General features: G+C 43.6%; 1 protein-coding gene and 1 pseudogene across 1 annotated transcript; one reads left to right on the top strand and one right to left on the bottom strand.

Moving 5' to 3' along the window:
- Nucleotides 1-2,035: 2,035 nt before the first annotated feature.
- LOC123139477 (uncharacterized) lies at nt 2,036-4,453 on the bottom strand. Its single transcript, XM_044559272.1, has 2 exons — nt 4,235-4,453; nt 2,036-2,212 (listed from the first exon to the last, which is right to left on the bottom strand). Exons 1-2 carry the CDS (start codon nt 4,451-4,453, stop codon nt 2,036-2,038), a joined length of 396 nt encoding a protein of 131 aa, XP_044415207.1.
- A 335-nt stretch (nt 4,454-4,788) lies between these two features.
- Nucleotides 4,789-5,365, top strand: LOC123139476 (cytochrome c biogenesis CcmF N-terminal-like mitochondrial protein 2; annotated as a pseudogene).
- Nucleotides 5,366-17,329: the final 11,964 nt, after the last annotated feature.

Raw genomic sequence — 17,329 nt, 5'->3', positions numbered from 1 at the left:
TTGAGGAATCATGTTGAAAGAACAACATTCTATGTCATAAATATCGTATATAGAGATTTTTCATGTATCGACGCTTTTGATTCAATTATGAAAGTACGTTGTACTGGACTTGCACCCCTAGTTATGCAGAAGTGCAAGCACAGAAGCGGATGACTAGACCTTACCAACATACTCAAAAAAGTATTCTATACTGGGGTTTGTGCTCTTGACAAGCAGTGTTTCCAGTCTAGCTGTGTCAAATTGGGTGTGAAGTGTCCTTCTAGGTTCTGGCTGGTAGAGCAGAGGACTGAAAATCCTCTTTAGTTTCACGCATGGGACTCTAAGTTCCAATTGCGCTAGCTCTGTGGTTCGATTCCACAACAGGATGAACAATGAATGAATGCAGGCGGTCAACCAGGTAAGCATGTGCCCAGGAAAGAAAGGACTAGGGAGGGATCGAGAGAAGCTTTCACAGTGGAAAATGCAAAAAAGCATATCATTCTTAGAAATTGTGGAATTTTACTCATTTAGAGCTATGGTTTAGCATCAAGAGGGAAGTTTTGTAAAAGCAACAGGAAGAATTGCTCAGATACCCGTGAGCGTATATAACTTGGGTCATGTTATAAATGCTCTGGCTAAACCTATTGATGGGAGAGGCGAAATTGTAGCTTCCGAAGCTCGCTTAATTGAATCTCCTGCTCCAAGTAGAATTTCCAGGCGTTCCGTATACGAACCTCTTCAAACAGGGCTTATTGCTATCGATTCGATGATCCCTATAGGGCGCGGTCAGCGAGAGTTCATTATTGGGGACAGGCAGACTGGCAAAACAGCAGTAGCCACAGATACAATTCTCAATCAAAAAGGGCAAGGTGTAATATGTGTTTATGTAGCTATCGGTCAAAGAGCATCCTCCGTAGCTCAAGTAGTAACTACTTTCCATGAGGAGGGGGGCATGGAATACACTATTGTAGTAGCTGAAATGGCGGATTCACCTGCTACATTACAATACCTCGCTCCTTATACGGGAGCAGCCCTGGCTGAGTATTTTATGTACCGCGAACGGCATACTTTAATAATTTATGATGATCTCTCCAAACAGGCACAAGCTTATCACCAAATGTCCCTTCTATTAAGAAGACCTCCCGGCCATGAGGCTTATCCAAGGGATGTTTTTTATTTGCATTCACGCCTTTTAGGAAGAGCCGCGAAATTAAATTCTCTTTTAGGCGAAGGAAGTATGACCGCTTTACCAATAGTTGAGACTCAATCTAGAGACGTTTCCGCCTATATTCCTACTAAAGTAATCTCCATTACAGATGGACAAATATTCTTATTTGCGGATCTATTCCATGCCGGAATTCGACCCGCTATTAATGTGGGTATTTCAGTTTCCAGAGTAGGATCCGTGGCTCAAATTAAAGCCATGAAACAAGTAGCTGGCAAATCCAAATTGGAACTAGCTCAATTCGCAGAGTGACAAGCCTATTATTCGCCTCTGCTCTCGATAAAACAAGTCAGAATCAATTGGCAAGGGGTCGACGATTAAGGGAATGGCTTAAACAATCCCAGGCAAATCCTCTCCTAGTGGAAGAGCAGATAGCTACTATTTATATCGGAACAAGAGGATATCTTGATTCGTTAGAAATTGAACAGGTAAAGAAATAGTTCAATCACCCCAGAATCGTTGAAATCCCCTCGAAATGGAGAGCGGCGCAAGTCTCACACTCTTTCTCTCACTCTGTATCCTCTGTCTTTCAGATTTTCCCCTCGTAGCTGATACAGTGAAATATTATTATGTAAGGGAGCTAATCCACAGGATTCAATGGTGAATTATGATTTCCCCATAGACTAAACCAAAGGGGAAAAATAGAATAATTCACTGGTGCAGACGAAGCAGCTAACCTTCGTAGAAAACGGAGAAAACCTGGAAAAAACCCGGAAGTCTTGGCTGTATGACAAATGCTCAAATAATTGAGCTGCGTATTCAGATCCAAACGATCAAGAAAGGATCCCAGACTTCTCAAGATTATCTGCGCAGGATCAAATTCTGGTCCGATCAACTTGCAACAGCAGGAGAACTTGTGACAGACAAAGATCTTGTCTTGTACACACTTGGTGGATTAGGCAGAGACAGCCACTGATCAGATTCAGCTGACCTCAGAGGGGACTGAGATGGTGGAGAATAGCCACCAAGGAGAGTGGCAGAAGACATCATATCCAAGGACCTAGAGAGCTGCAAATAAGATGAAATGTAAGTCACCAGTCAAAGCCATGAGGAAGAGCTCAAGGATTCAGGACACTGGGCTGACCGTCCAGGAGAAGGCGACAGAGAGGGTATCACAAAAGAATCTGGAAGGTAATCCCTCTTGCTCCAAAAATGCTTTTGCTATCCTAAATGTTGTCTCTAATACATATTATTATGAGATTGCTTCCAAAAAGTAATATTAAACTAAAAGGATCCAATGAAGAACAGGGGAATAGCTTATATCTAGTCCTTCTCTATGACTTGCCAAATAGACTTATTCGCAGCCATACACTGTCTTATTTAAAAGAGTCCCCTGTCTCGTGAACGATCGAACTTGGTAAACTTTGAAATAATCGTTTAGATAGCATTAGCCGCTTTTCTTCCTTTTCTCTGCCAGTCTTTCAAGTTCTCACCCTCCCAGAAAAGAAGGGACTTCTTACTAGCTAGCTTTTATATCTTGCGAATAAGGAGTTAAGGAGTGTAACTATAACCTATTTGTCAGAAAGTTCAATACTCTCTAGAGGAGGTAAATCAATGGATACGGGTACGCCTGGTTGAAGCAGCCCCTACACTTCTATGGGTTGTTCCAGCCTCTGCTAGTGGGTGGTTTTCCATTTCTACAACAGGTGCTTGGTTCAAAAAAAAGCTTATGAGTTGAGTTCGTCCTCAGCTACGGATTGGGGGCAGCATTCTCAGATTACTTGACTTGCTGCTAGCTTAGGGGAGAGAAAAAAATCCCACTTTCATTCACCTTTAAGTCTGAGAGAAGGCTTTTTCTTTCTATTAAAAGATCACAAATCAGAGGGGTGATCAGTCCTCTTTCAATCCTTCATCTTCTTATGAGTAGCCGCCACAAGGGGTCCTCAGTCTGAATCCTCCACTAGCATCGGACCAACAGTCAGTCTAGCTCTCGCTCTTATCCAATTTCCTTATCCTTTCAGGGCAAGGTCGGAGTAGTAGGAAAATACAATTTCTTTTGTTGCATGCAGACCCGCTTGTGAGACTGAAGAAATTGAAGCTAAATGACAATCTTAACCTACTTGCTTACATGATCCTTAAGAAATTGTGGACTTTTGCACCTTTCTGTCTAGCTTGAGTTATCTTTGAGTTCTCTCCCCTCGGCAAAGTGGATAGGAAAAAGTCTTGCTTCCATTCCACTAGCCAAGAATAAGGAGAGTGACTTTATATTTTGAACCTCTTAAGCTGACTTGAAAAAAAAAGTGGTACACCCCTCAGAGATATAGGGACCGCCATGCTCGTCCACTTTCTTGATAAACGACTCGATGCATTTTCTCTTCCTTGCCACTGAGACTGAGACATATCAAAAAGATCTATTACTAAAAGGAGATTGGGATCATACTGTGGTTACCGGATGATGGGAATAACTAAGCATAAATTTGGAAATGAGCACGAAATGTCTATAAATGAATTTTCTCATTATTCGTTATTTCCGGGTCTTTTCGTTGCATTCACTTACAACAAAAAACAACCACCAACGTTTGGTGCAGCACTTGCATTTTGGTGCATTCTTCTTCCATTCCTTGGTCTTTCGTTCCATCATATTCCAAATAACTTATCTAATTACAATGTATTAACCGCTAATGCACCTTTTTTTATCAAATCTCAAGGAGATGTCTAATCATGAGGGTAGTATTTTATCATGGTGTTGGATCCCAAGTTTTTATGGATTCCTTTTTTGTTACCGGGGTCGACCCCAAATCCATAATGTCTCAAAACGAAGAGGCTATAGAGAAACTTCGATTTTTTTTCCTTTGTCTCAAACTTCGTGAAGAACTCCATTCTATCTCTCTAACAAAAAAGTTGGGTTGTGCCCCAGTTGTACACTCCCTTCGTTCGGAGAACTCTTGTTGATTCTAAACTTCGTTCGCAAAGTAAGCGTCCTTTTAAAGGGCCAGCCCTTTTTAATGCTCCACTTGACCCTGTTTTGAAAATGAGCTTTGCTCTTCTGGGCGCTGGGCGCTCCCGTGGTTCGCAAGAAGGAAAAAGGACTAATCTTTTGTTACATCTGGCACGAGATGAAAAAGAGAGAGCTTCGTCTATCGATGAACAACAGATTGACGGAGCTCTTGGCATTGCTTTGTTTTTCTCTCCTTTCCTATCAGCGAGTTCCGATCCTTTTGTTCGAAATTTCTTCGTTCGTACCGAACCGCTTGCAGAATCAAATCCAGTTCCACAAGATCCTATATGAGCTATACATCCTCCTTGCATTTATGCCAGAGATGTCGCCGGTGTTATGGGCTTTGGGTTATGTAGATCAAAAATGATGAATGGGATTGTGGCACTCCACTCGCCGCCAATGCGGAAGGATGCTGCCGAAAAGAATGGAGTGCTGCTTCGCTCTGCTGGATGCGTCAGATCCCATATAAGAAGCTCGCTCGTTACCCGATCATTCAAACATTTTGTGGGCGGCGCGCCTGCTCTATTGTTGCATAGCAATAGAAGCCTGCTCATGCAGCTTCGGCGGTGCTTTTTCACCTTCTCTTCGCTCTGGACAGGAGCGCTAATGGACACGGGGAGGGAGCAGGCGAATCATGTCATTCGTAATGGAAAGAAAGACACCACTACTTTGCCTCTTTGTTGGACCGCCGTCGCAAACACGGTGGTCTCTGACCAGGACCAGGAACCAATTCGAATTTGGATCTTGACATGTCGGTTGTTTTTAACCGTAGGCATCTCGCCAGGAAGTTGGTGGGCTCATCATGAATTAGGCCGGGGTGGCTAGTGGTTTCGGGATCCCATAGAAAATGTGACTTTTATGCCTCAGGTATTAGCCACGGCTCATATTCATTCAGTAATTCTACCCCTTCTTCATTCTTGGACCTTGCTTCTGAATATTTTGACTCTTCCATCCTGTGTCTTAGGAACCTTTTCAATATGGTCCGGATTGCTAGCTCATGTTCATAGTTCCGCTACAGACGATACACGAGGAAGATTTTTATGGCGAATCTTCCTTCTAATTATAGGCATATCTATGACTCTTTTTTACCAGATGAAGCATGAGGCATCGGTCCGTAGAACCTATGAAAAGAGATGGTTGTGGCGCGAAGTACTCTTGTGCACCTATGTCACTCGGCTCGCGCGCAACCCCGCCCCGTTATGTTATGTTATGGAAGAATTTAGCTTCTTGATGGGCTGGTTATTTAGAGCCAGCAACTGGCTGCCGGATTTCGTCCCGTCCATAGCGCTTCGGAAGTCACTCTGGGGTGGCGCTGCTGGATACTTCTGATCAATAGGAATAGGAGGGAAAAAAAGCTTATGATGAGCATCTATTGGAGTCAATCATTTCCAAGATCTAATTCTAGTTTCTTATTATGTAGTGGAACCGCCTCACAATCTTCAGTTTTACGCTTACGCTTAAGGGAAGAAATGTTCTTGGTGGATGCAGGCCCTGGTACCCCCAAAATCTGTATGCAAGATGAGCTTACAGGATTGCCAATCAAGCGAGCCACCAGGTTTGAGAATAAGGTGAGATCCAAGAATGTAGTGGCTGGTGAATCACTGATCAAAAAGCGGATTTTTGAGAGATTCTTCATCGATCTAGTGGCCGGTGAATCACTGATCAAAGAGCGAGCAGCCGTCAGGTTTAATGATTTTGTGGGATCCTGGATGTAGCGGCTGGCGAACCGCTTCTTCTTCCACAAAGATTTAGACAAAATCGAGCTTGGATAGAACTGAAGAAGATTTGGCGAACGAAGAAAAAGGTCAAAGGGTTTATTATAAAAAAATCAAAGGAGGTTATTCAGTAGCCATCGTGGGTTTCATTACTTTTCTTCCATTCAAAAAAGCTCTTCTAAAAAAAAAGGATAGCGAATGATCGATTCACCATTGATAGCATTAACCCTAAAAGGAGGGATATTGTGATAATAGCGGCAGATCAAACAAGAACTTGATGAAAAGATAGAAAAAAATTATGAAAAATCCAAAGCCCACCTCAATCCATTTTGTTGAGGATCTTGCACTTATTTCGGCCCTACATTTACATAGCCAAGAAAGGGTCTGGCAATCATGCGTGACTGGCGGAGCGCCTATCGCCCTGGCACGGCACTCTAAAATGCATGTTGGGTTGGGCCAGCAAGAAGACTTCGACTAGGGAGACAAAGAATGGAATTGAAGAAGGCAGCATAGTCTAAGATAACAGAATGGAACACCAACCAACAAGTAAGTGGTGGATTTGGATGGAGTCTCACAGAAGAAGAGTACGCGCGCTAGTGTGCCCCAAGACGTCAGTCCTTTTTCTGCTTGCTGGCCAAGGTCAGTTTACTGAATCCCCCTTCCAAACACCAACCCAATCTCCATTCCTTGATGAGAAATGAGCAAGACCATATGTTTATCAAAAATATAGCCCCTATATAAACCTAGCCCTTACTACCCGAACTTCTTACCTTCAAATAGGACTAACTGCCCGAACCCACTTGCTTATCTTCTACGATCTAATTAAGTTAAGAAATGGTTATTTTTTTCAGTGACTAGAACTTCTATCAACTACTATTCTAGCACCCAGCTGTGCCATGTGTTTATTCTATTCTATTCTTCAGGTATTCCTTTGAATAACTCATGTTTTCAGGTAATACAATTTGAAGATCTTCTTAGTCAGCGTATCTGTATTTTTATCCTCTAGTGTGGATCCAATCAGATTTTATAAAGCCAAGGCCTGACATCCATTGTGGGGATCATCTTTTATCGGGAGACATGGCCTCGTGGTTTCTGATCAAGATTCCTAATCAATAGGGCGAAGAGCTCTTCGCATGATCTGGTCCTACCTTTTGTCTAGGCTATTTTTTGTCCCTTCTCAGCCGTTGTCCTTACTCCAGATAAATTGGAACACATTGATTCCGTTCGTTCCTACCCTTCGCTTCAGGCCATAGTGCTTCTGAATTATTTCTATACCCCTTTGATGATGCAGCCTCTGACTCTCGTGGGTAAACTCCTACTTGATTAGTTAGAACTTCTCTGTCTCAACTCGTGGACCTATCTATCTTCTTCTTTTTAAGAGATAGGGGTTTGCTATTCTCACGGATTGCTCATATTTATTTACCCCATTGAATATTTTTTGCCTTGTTTCAGCCCCTCCTTCATGTGAACCTTCCAAGTACTAATCTATCTTTATGGGGAAGACCCTTCATCTGACCTCCAGGCTACCCTGTCAATTATAAAAATTAGTTGAGTCATGTCTCGCAGGAGCAAAAAGAGTGAAATGAGGATGTAAGCCTCCTAGGTCTTCCTATTCCTTCTAAACTAATTGCTTTCGCTTGACTCTTCCAGTAAAAAAGTATACTGAGTGGTTGAAGGAAAGCGAAAAGGAATGGCTTTTTCATGTACCAGATCCGGTGAGCCAGACATCAAGCAAAAATGGACATACAATCAAAGAGTAAGGAGCAGTTATTTGCAATGACGGGTGGATTGGTCAGAGCTGCAAGGAGAGACTCGGTTATGGCGCGATAAAGAGCTTGCTTCAATGCTCGGATTCAGGTAGAAAGTACGAGCAGTAGCATATTCATAGGAGAGCTTTGTACTTGAAATTAGTAGTCCCGGTAGTTGGAAAAAAGCTCTGAATACAGATTCAAAGCATCAAGATAGGTAGTCCTATCATTAGTTGGCCAGTCATAGCAATTTAAGTAGAAAGCTTGCTTCGGGATCAGATCATTCAATTAAAGCTGTCAGACCGGGTAGGCTTTGAGGAACATTGGGGGTTCCTTATGTTGTAACTGAGCAGATATGTCTATTGTGCCCGGCAAAAACAGATTTGCAAGGAGTTTGCCAAAGGCTTTCTCATTCGGAAAAAAACAATTTCAAGTATATTTCCCTTCTCCATTCTCTGCTCGGATGATTGCCGCTTGTGTGAATTTCATTGATGTGGGTCCCGTGTGTGCTCGAATAAGATTGTTTTAGGATTCTATTTAGTTGAATTTCTTGACTCCGCGGTGCTGGTTATCGAGTTTATGGCGTCGCCGACCATCCAAAAAGTCAAAGATGGTGTCGGCATTTACTTATTATGCTCTCTTCTAATAATGGTCCCTTGGTATTCAGGTTGTAAAATCCTGATAGGAAAGTCGACTGTTATACCTTGTTTTTGTAATGGCCTATCTTCTTTAAAAAGTCGAAAGATAAGGATTTCGCAAAACTTTTGTGTTCCTCTTTCTTTGAAAAGAAAAACTTACCATTTTTGGGCCGCTGTTACCATTTCCATTTCCTGAACCTAAACCTAACTAATACTTAGTTGTTTCCATTTCCTCATCTGGTGATAGATCCTCATCTTCTTCTGGCTCAAATCCCTTTTTCATATCCAGGGCAGGCTTTAGGTACGCTTTAGTTTGAAATCATTAAAGATATGCTCGACCTCGTTTATGTCCATGGTATCATCATACGTGCCTTCTACTATCAACCAGATCAGATAGGGCTTTGACAGGTCAGAGTCAGTCTCCTCTTTTTCTTTTAGGTCGTTTAGCAGTTCCCCAACCGGCTTTCTCCCCGAGAAAGCCTTCCTGAGATTCAAAGAAAAAGGTTTGAAGGTTGATCTCTGGGATCAATGATAATTCAGAACCAGCAAAGGGAGGCTGAAAAGCCGTAGTACCAATGCACGCCCTGTAGTTTTGAAGCTAAAAAGACAGCAGCGAGCTCCGCGTCGAAAAGCAAAGCGAGCCATGCTAGCATGCTACTCTTCCTTTATGAGCGAGACTCTATCCAGATCTACTGATCTAAGAACTCCGTGAGCGAACTGAGCGAGCTATTAGGTGCCTATCGGCAAGGCTTGGAAAAGCCTTAAGTTTAGGCTCCCTTCCTTCACTGAACTGATTCACCCGGGTCCAAACCTGTTGAGCTAGCTAATTTTTCCTTTACGAGATCTCGGCTCTTCGGAATGATTGGAGAGAGCCCCGCCTCCTCTTGGTTGGTGCCGGGCCTGAGAGTGATGGGACTACTTCCTTAAAGAGCCTTTCGTTCAGGCCGGCAGGAGGGGCCCTGATCTATCAATTGAGGGAGCAAAAAACAGGCTTTGCTCCCCCTTTTTTAAATGAAGAAAGAAAGAAGGGTCGAAGTTTAGATCGCTCACAGTAGTTCTACCCATAGAAAAGATCATGAAAGAGGCGATCAGAATGGTACCCGAATCCATTTACGATCACGAGTTTCCAGACACATCGCACTTCCTCTCGAGTCGAGGCTGCCACTCGGCCCTCAGACGGATCAAAGAAGAGTGGGGAACCTCTCGCTGGTTTTTGGAATTCGACATCATGAAGTGTTTTCACACCATCGACCGACATCGATTCATCTCAATCTTGAAGGAAGAGATCGACGATTCCAAGTTCTTTTACCCCACTCAGAAAAAGTTTTCCGCCGGACGACTCGTAGGGGGTGAGAAGGGCCTGACTCCATCCCAAACAGTGTACTACTATCGGCCCTACCAGGCAATATCTACCTACACAAGCTCAATCAGGAGATAGGGAGGATCCGGCAGAAGCACGAAATTCCTCTTGTGGTGAAAATAAGATTGGTTCTATTAAGAATAGGTCGTCGTATTGATGACCAAGAAAAGTATGGAAAAGAAGCAAGCTTCAACGCTCCCCAAGACAACAGAGCCCTCATAGTGGGGAGGGTAAAGAGCATCCAACGCAAAGAGACCTTTCATTCCCTTGTTTCGGCGTGGCACCCCCCCCCCCCCAAGCACCCCCAGGCGAAGGGGAGCCAAGAAAATGCCTTTCGTTTTCCCCCCTTCAGCGGCCCTAGCCACCTTCCTTAACAAGCCCTCGAGCCTCCTTTGCGCTGCCTTCCTCATAGAAGCCGCGGGTTGACCCCGAAGGCCGTATTCAATGGTAGAGAAGGCTTTAATAAGAAGTTGGCCATGAGAGACCTTCTTAAGTATTACAAAAGAAGGGGCCTGCTAATAGAGCTGGGCGGGGAGGCGATACTAGTTATCAGGTCAGAGAGAGGCCTGGCCCGTAAGCTCGCCCCCTTTAAAAGCCATTCCTTATTAATAAGAATTTGTTACGCGCGATATGCTGACGACTTACTACTGGGAATCGTGGGTGCCATATTTCTTCTCATAGAAATACAAAAACGTATCACCCACTTCCTACAATCCGGTCTGAACCTTTGGGTAGGCTCTGCAGGATCAACAACCATAGCTGCATGGAGTACGGTAGAATTCCCCGGTACGGTCATTCGAGAAGTCCCCCCGAGGACGACTCCCATACAATTCTTGCGAGAGCTGGAGAAGCGTCTATGGGTAAAGCACTGTATCCATATAACTGCCTGCCACCTACGCTCCGCCATCCATTCCAAGTTTAGGGACCTTGGTTATAGTATCCCTATCAAAGAGCTGATGAAGGGGATGAGAGGAAGAGGTCGTCTACTGGACGCGGTTCAACTAGCGGAGACTCTTGGAAAAGATGGACTAAAAAGTCCCCAAGTTAGCGTATTATGGGGGACCGTCAAGCACATCCGGCAAAGATCAAGGGGGGTCTCGTTGTTGCATAGCTCAGGTCAGAGCAAGGTGCCATCAGGCGTTCAACAGGCAGTCTCACGATCGGGTATGAGTGTCCTGAAGAAGAAATTGTATACTCCCTTTGGTCGGAAGGTGGCGGGGGAAGGAAGGGGACACTGGGCAGGATCTTTCAGCAGCGAATTCCCCATACAGATAGAGGCGCCTATCAAAAAGATACTCCGAAGGCTTCGGGATCGAGGTCTCATTACCCGAACAAGACCCAGGCCAATCCACATGGCCTCTTTGACCAACGTCAATGAAAGAGACATAGTAAATTGGTTCGCGGGCATTAGATTAGTTAAGTAGGCTTGCCTTATCTGCTATAAGATAGCTAGTTGTGGGGCTTTCGAAAAAAAAAAGGCTGAAGGCTTCGCTATCGCACATGGCTTGTATTGTAGTCGTAGTCTTGTAGTCGGCCCTCCATGCCTCTTTAGTCTTTCTAATCCTGAGGCCTTTTTCCTTCATTCATTTTGCGGTAGCTTACGCGTCAGAAAAATAGAACCTTTCCAACCCGGTAGATCGCTGCTTCGCTTCTGGCGACTAGCTTCTACCCAGAATGGCTAAAGCTACCTTGAATCAATCAATGAATGAATGATTCGTAACCCCCATGGGTTCGAGGACCCGTTGGTCAAAGGAAAAGGGGGGGTCCAGATTCCAGGACGGAGTCCTATGAGGCGAGAGTCTCACGTACAGTTCCTTTGAGAAGGGTGTGATACCACCACCTATCAGGCCCGACGAGCGGTCCATGGAGCTGCATCCTTACTCACCCGGTCTATGCACATCGCTCTTTCCAGGAGGTTGGCTGCCTATCCTAGATCTTCCCATTTCCAAAAAGATCCCTTGTTTGATCTGGTTTAGTATCAAGGTTCTTCTTTTTCTGTTTCTATATATATGGGTCCGTGCAGCATTTCCACGATATCGTTATGATCAATTAATGAGACTTGGCCGGAAAGTGTTCTTGACTCTATCATTAGCTCGGGTAGTCCCCGTTTCAGGTGTTTCAGTCACCTTTCGATGGCTCCCTTAATGTATGTGCCAGGAAGTTTCTTCTGAAGGGGGCTACTCCGCGAAAATGCCCCGCCCCTTGTTCGTTTGTCGTTGGGGATTCATTGCTCGTTCTGCGGTTATATGTAATGTAGCCAGCCTAATTTCTAGAATAGGGATGCAGACAGGAGGGCTTTGTTTGTGCAATCTTGCTCGCAACACCCTCTCCTCTGGCGAACCTGCGATCACCGCCTCTAACTGAATGCTCAACTGAGGTCGTGTACAACAACCTTAACCGCACAAGCCTGGGCTGGGCCTACCCCCATCCCTAGAGGAGTCGTATGAGGCGGAAGCTCCACGTACGGTTTTGAAGCCGAGCTTTTCCAGCAATGGGGCCTAGGGACCGATATGATGATTGGTTTAGGTATGGTGGCCGGCCTACTATGGGCACCTATAGGGATTAGTGTGTGAGACCGCGATCCACAAACTGACGCAAGGGACTCACCCTTGACTTGAGAATGGAAGAAGGGAAACATAGCATGTCACAAGAGCGAGGCGAGGGGGCTCCGCCCTACATCGAGAGGGCCGCCTCGCGAGCCGGGCTTTGGAGATGAGGCCTTTCGGTGAAGCCAAGTCAATTTCGGGCCACCAAACCCTGCAACTGAGGAAAAGGCCCTATGGAGTAAAGGGAAGAATGTACATTGTCACACTCCCCGCCCTCCAAAGGTGCCTAGAGGACGGGCCAGACGCAGCAGAGCGACGCCCCAAGAGCGGATTCCCCATGAGCAGGGGGACAGGAGATGGCCATCTCAAGGCACATCACGACCTACAGGCAACACCGGCGAGACCAAGGAAGGTAACCCGATTGGGAGTCAGAGGATCCATAGTACCCGCAGCCTCCCGAACTTCATATTCGTCATTTTCTAAAGAAATGGTAAGGGATCTCTTTTCTGCTATGGAAAAAAATAAGCTCCACTGATTTGACTCGGCACAACCTAACGATACATCCAATACCAATGATCTGTGCCTACCGATACGATACTCCTCCAAAAAATTGACTATGTAAAGAGCTAGTGTCAATAAAAAGGCTAATGACAGAGAAGAGTCAATCTCCTTTACTCCTCCCGACACCTCAAGATGAGAAAATCACTTCATCTAGGTGGGCGCCCATGCCTACTCAGGGAGAAACTTCTACCACGGCTGACACATTATCTCCCACAAAGACCAACGACCCATCCCGAAGAGAAGTTGACTGACAGGGTCTCGAGAAGAAATTCCAGAATTGGTAGCCTCCCAGATCAAACATACATTGAAAGGGGTTGCCAACAAAAAGAGAGGAAAGAGGCCCTAGTGAATTTGATATGGTACCGTACCCCAAGGAAGGGGTATACTATACTGCGCCAAAATGCAAAATGTTGAATGGGGTAGGGAACCCTGAACAACACTTCGCCCTTTTCAAAGCTACATGCGGGAATACTGGGGGCAATGAAGCCCTTCTTCTCCTATTCTATACTAAATAAACAATCTAATTCTAGGAAGAGTTTCGAATACTGAAACTTAAAGGAAGGGCGGTTAGAACAAAGCAAGGGATGACACTTTCAATGCGTGAAATCCGTTTCGAGTTAGAGTGCGAAACTTCTTGCTGCAGCCGTTTTATTCGCTGCTTGCTACTTTCTAAAATGGAAGATAAGATGAATGAATGAATAGATTGCATTTTTTCTAGTTCAATCTATAGTCTAGATTCCATTCCCTCGATCCACTCTCATTTAAATGATGGGATTGGGCCATACCAACCTTCACTTAGTCTTAATAAAATATTGCTTCATATCTTCAAGGATTGGGAAGAGGTGGCGTAAAAAGGAAGGAAAAAGGAATTCGAAATCCGTCCCTTCCCATAGAATCATCGGGCTTGACTTTCCTTACTTTCCCAACCCCTCTACTGTAAAAAGAACTCTTTTGTTTTGAGACTAGCTAGTCGCTATGGTTTGCGGGAAAACTCTTCTCTCTGGTCTCACTTCGAGTCCTTCTAGAAGTAAATAAAGTAAATGCTTATTCAACTACGGCACTGTCGGACAATCGACCGGATTCAAGCCCTAGCCCCTCAACTTGGACGGACTTGTGGAAATCCTCGAAAACAAGTATTGCTCACCTCACCTATCTATAACATAGAAATGTTGCATCCAACCCTGGAACGAGAGGTAAAGAATAGGCTACCATACGAGATGAGACAACTTCATTCTTGGCTTTCATCCCTACGCTTAAGAAAGATAAGGGATTGGATTTCATACCTTTTATTTAGAGATCCGTCGTTCTGACTGGAAAATGTAACCTTCCACCATACGTAAACCATACCTCTTTGCTTTCTGGCTTTTCCTTCCAATAAACATCAGGGTGCGAATCTGAGTAGTTCCTTGCTCAAGACCACGAAGCAAGAGTGAAGCAGAACCGGTTTTCAATTCATCGAAACTCTTGAAAAGTTCCTTTGCTTTTACAGCGAAAGCACCTGCCAACAAATTGGAACCATAATCCCCTCCATCTGCCTCGCTCTCTATCTGGTAGTATATGCTCTGATTGAGGCCCTATTCTTATTATGATGATTTGGATATTGAATTGCCTTTGACTGATTCATCTTACCATTTTACTAGAGTTTTTTTTCTAGTAAGTTTAACATGAGCGGAATTGGTGTACTTGACCAGTAGTGAACTCTCAGTTGTGTTTGATAGTCGGTTACGAGTTCCCATATCTTACGCAACCTTACCTTTTCTTACTATGGGCCAAATTGCGGAGGAAAGCAGAATCACTGTTTTTTGTAGAACTCACTTTTGCTACTGGAGAGTACCTTCCACCAGGTCAGAGCCATGGATCCAAAGCCTACTAGTTAGCTTTGAAGGTTTAGGATTGAGAGAAATCTTGAACAGAACACCGCACTCCCTCCTATCCACTTATTCAGATTTGCTTATTTCTTTCTCTTTCATTTTTGTAGATATAGGCTTTGGCGGATTCTCTCAAGGCTCGAGTGAAGTGACAAGCACATATTACCGGAAGCTAGTGATCCCGCCCGGCCAGCTCAGCATGCTTTAGAGCTCCTTGATTGGTGCGAGGTAGTGATAGCAAGAGGCAACTCTCAATTGTTGTAATATAGAGACCTCTTTCAATGATTATAGATCCAAAGGATCGTTATTGATAGGAAACTGCCAGTAGCCCTTGACTTTGAAGTTGTAATCTGCGAAGTGCCCACACCATCAGAAGACTACATGGATTACAAGCTCATTCCATTGTTCAACATGGGATTAGTCTATCTTGAATCCGGTCGCCATACATGGTTATGGATCATCATCAATCCTGTTGAGGCAACATTTCTGTTTGATGCTATAGTGCACGATGGCATCGTTTACGCGATCGACGCACAGATTGGCTGCCTATACTGGTGGAATCTATCGTCGTGTAATTGTTCTATCTCATCTCATCTTTACCTTATGAATACGACTGTCTGTTCATTTGTTACAAATTTAGAATACATAGCATGTCTATAACCACATCATTGCTATATGTTCCTCTCATTTCCAAGATTTTTATGACCACACATGTTATTGTTAGAGTTGATATGAGAACAATTGGCATCTAATGATTGTTAGAATACATATTATGAGCATAACATCATGATTGCTATATGTTACTCTCGTTTACAAGATTTTTATAACAACGCATGTTATTGCTTAGAGTTGATATGAGAACAGTAGTAGTAAGTGCTATGGTAGAATATGAGTAGGCGCTGTCATAGCTGTTTTCCTCTCATTGTTACATGATGTTTGAACCATGACATATTGCTAGAATATGAAAGCCATTGGCTTATTTTTTTTAACTTGGGGTATGATTATGACCACGGCATTGCAATTCTCTGTCTATAGTACGTGTCACTGTTATAATAATCTTAATTTCACACATACTCTGAACATGATTGTTTATTTTTGTCCTTTTGGTCTCCAATTTGAATTGTTGCAGCAGACGCAAATGCGCTGGCCTTCATGATTCCAGGACCTGGAATCGTACCAGCCGATGGGTGGTGATTTATCGCTCGTTCAGCTGACGGCGGTTATTTGATGCTCATTTGCACGTACCAAATTGACCAAACCATTACATCAAACCACATGTAGTACAATGCATGGGGCATTCGTGACATTGATGGCTATGGCTGCTTCGTGTTCGAGAAAGATCCCAGCTCCGTTGGGCCAGGCGTATTCAACTGGAGGCGGGTTTACAGCCTCGGCAACCACTCCTTGTTCCTCGGGCTCAATTATCCAATCATCCAACCAATCATCGATCATATCACCGGCGATGATTACCGTGCTATGCAACTTTCATTCGCGAGGGGGGACTGTGTTTACACATCATACCATGGGTTTCATGAATCACCATATCCAGAGATTCGTCGACACAGCTTGTTGCCAGATAATCTTCAATGTGTGAAAGGCATCAAGCTTCCATGCGATGGATGGCTTTTGCAAACCCGGCATGCGGCGATGTGGTTCATGCCAACAGCAAATATGCACAACTTGATTCCTGCTGATATCTAGACTGAGCCATGTATTCTGCTGCTATAGCATGACCCTCTTTTGTTGGATATTATGTATTGTTGTTAGTTTGAAGCACTCATCTGGTTTGAAGGATAGTAGATACCTTCCTGGTATCAAGTGCATCCTAACTCACCTGCGTAGGATGTACTGATAATGATGATGGAGATGTTGTGCAGAAGCCATACATACATACATATATATATATATATATATATATATATATATACATCTGGGCTATTCTGTTACCCTTTCTGAACTGACGGTTTCAGGTGGTTGTACTAATGTTTTCGAAGAAGTTGAACTGATGCTTTCAGTTGTGTTTAACAGATCGTCTTCTTTAGTTCAAAAACTTTTTATAATTTTTTTGTCGGAACAGGGCGTGTAATATATCGTTGGAAAGCTCTTGACAACCATATTTCAAGTATATTGAAGGTTTTTGCAAAATCATTATGGTTTAATAGCAGTTTTGAAAAAACCATTTTTTTCAAAACCGAAAACCTGAATCGTATTTTGGACTCAATTTTCAAACGGTTTGTCGGAATTGAGAAAATAAGATGGCGTTGGAAAGCTGGTAAAAATCCGCATCTTCCATATATGTATTGTTTTTTATAATTCAATATGATTCAAAAGTAATTTGAAAAATGGTGAATTCTGGGCGAAACGTATTTTCGTGATTTTTTGCAAATGGTTTGTAGGATTGACACAAATAATATGGCGTTGGAAAGCTACCGAAAATGCGCAATTTTTTTGTATTGAAATGTTTTTCTAATTCCTTACGGTTTAAAAACAAATTTGAATACGGTCAAATTTGATTTTGAACGTGATTTTTTTTAAAGTTTGTCGAAATGAGGCAAATAATATACCGTTGGATAGCTATCAAAAATGCGAAACTTAGTCATGCTGAACATTTTCTCATTTTTGCAGCCGTTGAAGAGTAATTTGGATTACGGTAACACCCATCATGGTGTGTTTCCTCCAAAAAAACAGAGTACTCGTACTGATACAGAGTACTCGTACTGATATATTTGTGTGTTTGTACTGAGATATTTT

Source organism: Triticum aestivum, chromosome 6B (assembly GCF_018294505.1).
Source record: "Triticum aestivum cultivar Chinese Spring chromosome 6B, IWGSC CS RefSeq v2.1, whole genome shotgun sequence".
In the NCBI taxonomy this organism is placed as follows: Eukaryota; Viridiplantae; Streptophyta; class Magnoliopsida; order Poales; family Poaceae; genus Triticum; species Triticum aestivum.
This window is presented reverse-complemented; position numbering and strand designations above follow the sequence as displayed.